The sequence below is a fragment of the Benincasa hispida genome, chromosome 9, assembly GCF_009727055.1.
Source record: "Benincasa hispida cultivar B227 chromosome 9, ASM972705v1, whole genome shotgun sequence".
Taxonomy (NCBI): Eukaryota; Viridiplantae; Streptophyta; class Magnoliopsida; order Cucurbitales; family Cucurbitaceae; genus Benincasa; species Benincasa hispida.
In genome coordinates, this window is record NC_052357.1 from 85,958,161 (window position 1) to 85,967,195 (window position 9,035).

The 9,035-nt window shown below is 35.2% G+C and overlaps 1 protein-coding gene across 3 annotated transcripts; it reads right to left on the reverse strand.

The window, feature by feature from the left end:
- Positions 1-1,212: 1,212 nt before the first annotated feature.
- LOC120085784 (gamma-tubulin complex component 5-like) lies at positions 1,213-8,109 on the reverse strand. Of its 3 annotated transcripts, XR_005484031.1 has the most exons (18): positions 7,864-8,109; positions 7,537-7,647; positions 7,192-7,455; positions 6,969-7,066; positions 6,424-6,604; positions 6,221-6,331; positions 4,920-5,885; positions 4,675-4,827; positions 4,478-4,577; positions 4,297-4,391; positions 3,792-3,983; positions 3,642-3,698; positions 3,445-3,516; positions 3,186-3,284; positions 2,747-2,878; positions 2,483-2,656; positions 1,924-2,287; positions 1,213-1,787 (listed from the first exon to the last, which is right to left on the reverse strand). XR_005484031.1 is itself a non-coding variant. In XM_039041970.1 (17 exons), exons 2-17 carry the CDS (start codon positions 7,645-7,647, stop codon positions 2,117-2,119), a joined length of 2,958 nt encoding a protein of 985 aa, XP_038897898.1. In that variant the 5' UTR covers positions 7,864-8,109; the 3' UTR covers positions 1,213-2,116. The 3 variants fall into 3 exon arrangements, 2 of the variants coding, with proteins under 2 accessions (XP_038897898.1, XP_038897897.1); XM_039041970.1 differs by having other exon boundaries at positions 1,213-2,287; positions 6,442-6,604; XM_039041969.1 differs by having other exon boundaries at positions 1,213-2,287.
- Positions 8,110-9,035: the final 926 nt, after the last annotated feature.

Below are 9,035 nucleotides of genomic sequence, written 5' to 3' on the forward strand. Positions count from 1 at the left end.
GATTAAACCCAATCATTTCCATGGATTAGGATCAAACCGGATCAAGAGCAACACTTACAAAATATTTGAGAAATTGAAGAACACACTTAGGAAACTATCAAAGAGAGTGGTTTTACAAATTAAAGCCCCAAATGAATCAACCCCACAATATAAAATATCTCTCTTAAGGAAGAAAGAAAATTGAAGTTTGAAGAGAGCAACGATGAAAACTTTGCAGTTTTTTAGAGGACTGAAAATTATGAAAATTGTTCTTGCATAGTTAAAATCCAAAACTCATCGCATTCGGTATCTTTAAAACTTTTAGATTCAATTTGAGAAACAAAAGCAAAATTACTAAATAAATTAAGAGAAGAACGAGTTTTCACACCTTGTTCAAGATCACTAAGAATCAAATCTTTAGGATGAGATAGAGCATATCTCCACTTTTTAAGCATGGATGAAAAAGTATATTCATTCTTTTTATTAATACTCACTTCTTGCATATTTTAGACAATTTATTTGTCTTTGATAAAGAAAGTTATATAATTTTTTCTCATTTTAAAGTCATTATCAAGTAAAAAGTTACTAAATCTATCATACCGCGCTCTTGGAGCTTGTTTTAAGCCATAAAGAGCAATTTTCAAATCTTATAAGAGACAAAAGCAAACAAATTCTAATAGTTTTTAAGCTAACAATTGGTGCAAAAGTTTTTTCATAATCTATACCTTCTTCTTGACAATAACCTTGTGCCACAAGTCTAGCTTCATTTCTAATGATATTTCCATTCTCATCTATCTTATTTCAAAATAAGTCCCAATTATAGATGCACTAAAAAGCCTGATGACTAATTCCCAAACTTTGTTCATTTTTTAAATTAATTTAATTTTTTGTTTATTAAGAAAATTAAAATCCACCAATTACAATTTTAAGTCCCACATGTCACTCACTCATAGCTCTAAGTGGCACTCTTAGTGGATCCAATTTGGTGATTAACTCACCATGTCATCATCACAAATATTTTTATTTTAAATTTGTTTCAGCTATATCTTTTTTATACAAACTTCAATTTAGGTAATTCAAGATGTATCAAAATCATTGATCTGAACTCTATGCTATGCACTATTTAAAATAATGATATTGTTAGTAAACAAAATCAAATTTGTTATCATGAAGACATTTTATTAGTTTAAGATAAAAGGCAAAAAAAAAAAAAAAAAAAAAAAAACCAATCCATTTGAAGGTTCAAATTTCCATACTCCACAAACTTCCGAAATGACCAGATGCCCTGAAAATTTCCCACACTCGTTTGCTTTACAAAATTACAAGAGTGGGCCAAAAGCCCAAAAGCCAAAAGCCAAAAAAAAAAAAAAATCAAATCCCAAAACTACTTGGATTAACAAAGGGACACACTCTAGAGAACACATATTTAACAAGAAAAAACTACAGGAGGAAGCAAAAGGTTAAAGGTCAAGGAAGCATGTTCCCAGGCTTTCATCCCAATGGTTCATTCGCCCACTACAATGATCGAACAATTCAGGATTTGCCATGAAAATTTTGTACTTTAAAGGAAGATACATACAGCCCATTTTAGATTTCAGGCACAGTTCTAAATTCTAATAGACCTTGAAGATGAGATTTACTGCGACTTACTTTTGTTGGATCATGGAAGAGGAATCTTTACTCCATTCCATTGCCAAGACATTGAGACTGGAACACCTAGCTGAGTTAAATTTTGTACATAACGCCATCGCCAGCCTTCATGGAAATGTGATCTGCCCATGTGGCGGTGCCTAAAGAGCCGGCCTATGCTGAAAAAAGAAAAATCGGCACAATGAAAAGTGATCTGCCCATTGCGGTGCCAAAAGAGTCGGCCTTTGCTTAAAAAAAGAAAACTCAGCACAACGTGGGGACTTCAAAGAAACTCGCCATATTGAAGAGCTGTACCATATAGCAATTTGCAGTAAGGGCGCCCACGTGTTGACAAATAATCTACACAGAAATTCTTGACACGGTCTCATCAGAAAACTGAAGGTTCTGTTGCTGCACTAGGAACATCCCTGAAATTAATTCCAACATGAACTCAAAGCACCTGGATTGACTACCCTTGGGAGGAAATACCAACAAAGATGTATAAAAATTAATCTGTTCTCCCCATAAATCCTTTTCCAAGTCTGGAAGAAACGGTTTCAGCGCTTGGGGCAGTTCTCAAGTTCCCGCTATCAGACATGTAAAAGTAGCTATAATTTATTCTTGTAACCAAATCTGCCAAGTGAGGGAAGTGCCCCACATTTAGCTTGAATGACAGGACCTGCATGTTCATAACGCTTGCATATTAAATATGGCCACCTACAAATTTTTGTGTAATATGTATTCATAATTCATTGATTTAAAATTTGGCTTGTCAAATAATGAGCTTTTACATAAAGATACCATGCTTTCTGGCTTTGATGAAATTTTTTAACATTTCAATTGCGATGGGAGAAAATAGAGGCATAAAACTCACTCTGAGAAGAAAAGCAATGCAATCATCAAATTGTTTCTCAATACGGTCGACCTCCATTTCACACCGTAGCTTAATTGCAGAAACTGCTCCACCACTACTCAACGTCTGCTGCACAGAGTAAAAATCTAGGGCCAACCCTAGGATGACATTGATTCGGCTAGCAATAAGAGCCCACTGATTCAAATGACATAATTAAAATCATTTCAACAATTTGTTATGAAGAGGCAGCACAGTACATAAGGAAATGTAAAGTAAAGTAGTGACCAGCTTATCTGGAACCACAAAGCACTGTCTATGAATCGTCAGCAAGTATGCTTCATGCACCTCTATAACTCCATCCAAAGATTGTGCAGCTGCCATACCTTCACAGAGCTCACGCCATGCACTATGATAGACCTGCATAAAGAACCCTGGTTAAAAATTCAGGACGTGGTATTGTTTGATGATTTGATAAGAATATTAAGCACAGATTTTTTAGTTATTCAGCTTCAAATTGAAAAAAGAAAGAGAGAAGAATAAATTGAAATATAATTATAAAAATAATCAATCGAAGTGAAGAACTATGGTTCAATGGACAAATTTTAGTTTGACGTCACAGATTGCATCATAGTGCAACGTGCTGCAGCAAATGCCCTAAAGATTCCAAGGATTAGAAAGAGTGCCGTGTAGGTGTAAGTGCTTTCAATCAAGGTGAAATCCATACTCTGTCCATGACATATTGGTGAAAGGCATCCACAAAATGGAGAAGTTTCTGCTCCACCAGCCAGTGGCGCTTACTATTGTTTTTAGGAGTTCCTTTACCCTGAAGAGACAATAGCCATCAAAACTAGACATGTTAGAAATGTACTCCTCATGATTTGATCATACAAATCACGATTGATTTATTTGCACTGTGAGCAAGAGAACACTCCACGAAAGAAAATAATGTGTATCGAACATAAGGTAGAAATATAGAACAGAACCTTCCACATCCAACGCCTAGTTTTGTCAAGCACAAACTTGGCACGCTTAACCTTTAACAAAAACCCTGTCACCTATATAAAATAAAACACACAATTGACAAAATAAAAAACCTGAACAAAAACAAATTTACACAAGGATTAAAAAAGGTAAGAAGAATTGTTTTTTTTTTATAGGAACAAAAGGTAAGAAGAATAACCTGGTTATACTTTTTAATTGCCTCAGTGTTGGCAATAAGTTCAAGTGGCCAAGATACCTGAACGGCCAAATTCAATTTAAACACATTAGATGCAATTCATGAGTAAAAGACAATGAACACAAATAATTTGAAATTACTTCATGGGAAAACCTTGTATGCAAATTTAAGGGAATCAAGTCCATCTATTCCAAAGCCAAGTGCAGAGCTTTTATGTGGGGTCAAGGGTAGTTTCGCTAAATTAGATTGCTCATCGCCATCCAAAGAATTAGTTTTGACAATTGATACCACCAGAGAATCTGGAGCACTTAATAGCATACCATCCGCAGAGTTTCTTATAGATTCCTGCAACCACATACAGACTTATCTTCAACTTGTACAACCCACTGGCATGTATGGTAGACATCACACCTAAAAGAAAAGAACCACTAAAATTGGGAATTTAGACTCAACAACGTTAAGAAAAGGCTTTGATGTTCTAGTCCATACCTCAGAAATGTTAGGTAGGTTGCATTTTTACTATCACTTATCACTTATCATAACCGTGAGAACGCTGTTAAATAGATTTAGATCATGTAAAAGATGGCCCACAACTGGAGGGTGACAGTTTTTTAAAGTATAAATAATGATATCTGGAAAAATAAAGACAAGACTACACCTGTAATATAGTATTCAACTCAAAATCATCATCCCACGTCTCTCCCTTGTCCAGTTTATTGAAAATTACAGTCAAAAAATGCTGCAGCAGATCACCTGAAAAAATGAAGTTATTAGAAACAGTACGCAAACAAACTGATAACAATAAATCATGATCATATAGTAGAATGCTTAACAAATACCTGATCCTAACAAATAAATAGCACGTAAAACTGCTAGCTCATCCATCAATCTCCATTCATTCATCAACTTTGATAAAACACGGTTGCCAATGTAATCCACCTACGGTACTTATGTTTAATTGATAATATCTAAATATCAAGTATCAACCACACACAATATAAATCTTAAGCTCAGTATAAGAGATTCAAAGATCTACCTGCTGCCTTAGATATATAACAAGGCATTCTTCCATAATGACCGTCGTAAGTGGCATTGTCCTTGGCACGACATTTTGCATCCAGCTTAGAACCCTTGATGGAAGAGTGCTATTCTTCTGGAAGGGTAAGAGATCTGAAACATGGAGATCATCCTGTGCCAATAATGAAATTAATATTGAAAGAAACCCAAGCTGAAAACAGCTACAAGCTCCAGAGCATCATTAAATTACAAAAGGATAAATACCTGAAATGCAGGGAGAAGTGTGGGAAAAGGAAACAATGTCTCAATCAGCTTTGCTTCATTTTGTGAATGAACATATTCGTATTTATCAAACTGGAAACCAAGAGTAAAATCTGTCCCTTTTGCTTCAGAAATGGGTGCATCTTCATCACCAAATATTGCCTTCAATAAACCCTCATCATTTAACGGGGGCAAATTGTAACATCTAGACAGGTTTAATCTTTTCCAGACATTTATGTTATCTTTCAGAATTGTAGTACACACTGTCATAACTGGATTTTCAGGGTAGAATGATTCCAAGGAGCATAAACAATTTTTCTTATCAAATGACATATTCTTTGCTCCTTCACCAACGAGATTGTTCACATCCTTGTGTCCAGACTTCAAACTGACACTTCCTTTCAGCGCCAATGCATCTGCCAATAAACTATACCAATGTTTCCTTCTACATGTTGACTCATCAATGCCATTTTCTACTTCAAAACCATTTACGCGGGACTTGAATGAGGAATCAGTCTCAAGTTTATATTGGTCATGTTTCCAGAAGTACCTAGATATGTGATCACCATCACCAATTAGAGCTGCCAATGACACACAAAAAAGCTCTGACAAAGATAGCCTTGCCAAACTTCCTCCAAAATCAGCACTACTGTTAAACTCTTCACCATTATGTTTTTCTGATGCAGGAGTCAATGTTTCACAAACATGACGAATGAGCTGCAAAGACTTTCCAGCAGCAACAATCGACTTAGCTATGCCCTTAATAAACAGGGGGCATGCTATAGAGCCTCCAGCGTACTGGTCTTTTCCCTTCAGCAAATGAGATGAAGAAATGGATTCTCTTTCAATTGTTTCCTTTTTAATTGATAAATAAAGCTCGCCATCCAGCCTCAGTGATCTTAAAGAATAACTCTTTTCCCAAAAATCATGTTCACCAACCGAGACTGCTTCGTTTGCATAAAAGAACAACTGCAAAAAAAAATAATAATAATAAAACCAAAAACAAAAGAAAACAAAAACAAAAATCCAAAAACAAAACTTAGACAATTACATACAAGAGGGTGAAAAGGTACACAAAATCCACAAGTCTATCACTACAGGAAAAAAAATCCACAACAGAATTAAGAAAGAAATCAAGCTACTAGAATAAACTAAAAATCAGGTGGCTACCAAATATTAACAAGTCGGCCAAATGCACGTGCACACAGACACAGAATATATACACCATACACTGACTAAAAAATCCAATATTGCCAAGCAGATGAATTGACAAGGCAAATTCCAATAAATCCCAAGAAAGTCACCTCCTCAAAAGGATCATCAAGTATTCCTTCAAAAACCCAGGAATCAAGCTCCTCAATATAAGGCAATAAACTTCCAACAAATATATGAAGCAGCATTTGGTAAGTTTCTTCCTGCAAGAATTAAAAATTCTTAACCCAGACTGTATGAATAAGAACAAGTTAAAAAATAAGAATAAAAAATAAAAACTCGAAGTGATGCATACAACAATTGTTCTCTCAACCTGACCATTTTGTATCAAGCACACTTCGTCAAGCTTCTTGTAAAGGTTGTCAAGCACATGAACTGCCAAATCAGCAGTGGTAATTGCAGCACTGGATTCAAAGAATACTTTGGGAATGGCTACGTGGACTATTTGTAGTAAATATTCAGCACCTGAACAAAGACTGATATCAAATAAGTCACCGTCAGGAAGTGCTGATGCAGGTGCAAGAAAAGATAGGTTTAAGTAGGATAGACGAGAGTATCGTCAAAGAGTGTATATCCAATAAAGATTGGCTTTTGGAACATAAGTAAAATGTGCAGCAATCTCCAAAGCAATTATTAGGGTTGTTTAGTTTAGGGCAAAAATGATGATAAAATCATTTTTTTCTAACTGATAATCTAGCAAAATAAGCATGTAAGAGACGTATATTAAATGCAAGAAAATGGGTGTCCAGCAACAGCATTTCTCAACCTGGAGAAATTCACCACGTTGATTATAAAGACCAGACTTTTTGTTATTGAGAGGAAAAGAAAGCAAAATAAAACCTCGATAAAGAGCCAGCTAAACCCATTAAAGTAGGAGTGGTTCCAGAGTCAGCGTCATTAAGTTTAATCTCCTCCTTCAATGCTACATCACGCAGCCTCTGCCCAAAAACAATTATTCTCAGTGGCATATCTATACTACGCCAAAATTTATTTTAATAAGGCTTCTAGATCAGGGGGAGGAAGAAACAACAACAATGGCAAACTAACAGCACCGTACACATACCTTCAGCCAGGCAGAAACAGACGTAACAAACGCCCTTAAAGTAGGAGGAGCTGACTTTGCGGTTGTATTAACTTCTTGCAATACGAGCTGTGTCAACTGAAGACATGTCGCTGCATACATAAATTGATTGAGAATGGCAAGGAGGCTAGATCGGGAGAGGTGAGAAACATATATCCCACTTTTAGCATGAAATTTCTTCCCACTACAATCCCAGCTGAAAAGGGCACCGGAAAATCCTTGCAACATTTGCAATACGCCGCGTACCTACATAAAGAGAAAATTCATAGCTAAACTAAAACCCCTGAAAAATTTAGTGTGATTCCAAAAATCGATAAGCCAACACACCAGATCAAGCTCACTCGTCCTCAAGGAGGAAATTGGCGCTGCAAAATGAATGTCATTAGTGAATATGTCACTAATGCTATCAATCAAACTTTTACTCTTCATTTGCTCCATCTGTCAGAACACGAGTTACAAAATCAGAAAATCAGAAAATCAGAGTGATTTCCAACTACACCCCAGGTCCCCAGCGATCATATCACTCTCAAAGTGCAACAAGATTACCAAATGAGTACAGATAACTGCCACAATTCTCTCGAAAAACATCTAGCACTACGTAGAAAAAGCTTTGTGCAGAAAATTCAATACATCCACACAAAAATTAGGGCTTACCTAATTCCATGGGAGTTCAACCTCCATAAAGTGTCGGTTGAAACTGGTATATGTTATCTGTTTCTTCTCTTTCGAATGCTTGCTTGAAACTGTTGGTTCACACTCTCGACGGAGGTTCTACTCAGTGGAGCTTGCTGTGGTGTGAGTGAATTTTGGCTCCAAACATTCTTCAAACGTCACCGAACACAATTTTGATTGAGGTCTTACACGGAGTGGAAAAATGGAAATCGACGCGTGATATTGTTTGGGCTGTTTATGGGCCTCCAACCTTCAAGCCTAATCGTCTTTTGGCCAACGAGTGAACTCCAGCCAATAATACTAATTTTCTTTTTTTGGATTTATGCCTAAAAGACGTTAAAAATAGATATTACGTTAATGTCTTGAACATTTCATTTTTTTTATAAAAAAAAATTCTCCCTACTTTTACTAATATCAATGACTATTTATAATTTTCTCCATGCATATGTTCTCTTCCCCATAATTCACACTCATTTCTTCCTCTTCCCTCTCTTTTCTCCTTCCCTCTCCCTCTCTTTCTCCTTCCGGCAATGTGAGTTGTAAGGGGGTAGACGACGATGTGGGGCAAATCAACGGTGATGGGTTGAGCAAATTCAATCGATGGCACGGCGGGACGAGCAAATATGGTCGATGACAATTGAAAGAGAGATCCGTGGTGACCATGGTTAAAGAAGAGATGAAGATTGAAGGTTATGTATTATAAACCCCATATGAAGATGTACTTTATTTTTTTTCCTATTTTTTTTATATATATATGTACTTTTTTTAGCTTTTATAAGAAATTTGATATATACTATGGTATATGTATTCTTTTATTTGATATAAATGACTGTTTTTTTTTATTTAGACTTATTGTATTATGATATATATATATATATATATATATATATTGTGGTGTAAATGAAATTTAGGAAGATTTATTATATTTCATATATTGGTTTATATTGTGATTTATTTCAAGTATTGAGTCAATCTCTAATTTATAAACTGTAATATATTTCATATATTAATTAAAATATTTTCAAATATTTTACATGATATGTACAAATAAATAACGGAATATATTACATGTACAAGTGAATAAACAATCGAATATCTCACATAATAACAAAAATCAACATGAAAAATAAAATGGAAAATAAAATCATATTAAA

Bases quoted from the DNA above. Each gene is read 5' to 3' on its own strand.
- LOC120085784 (XM_039041969.1), bottom strand. From the start codon at position 7,647: ATGGAGCAAATGAAGAGTAAAAGTTTGATTGATAGCATTAGTGACATA. The intron at 7,067-7,191 runs GTATGTGTACGG...GTTTTTGGGCAG, and splicing joins CTGTTTCTGCCTGGCTGAAG to AGGCTGCGTGATGTAGCATT. The intron at 3,517-3,641 runs GTTATTCTTCTT...TATTTTATATAG, and splicing joins CAATTAAAAAGTATAACCAG to GTGACAGGGTTTTTGTTAAA.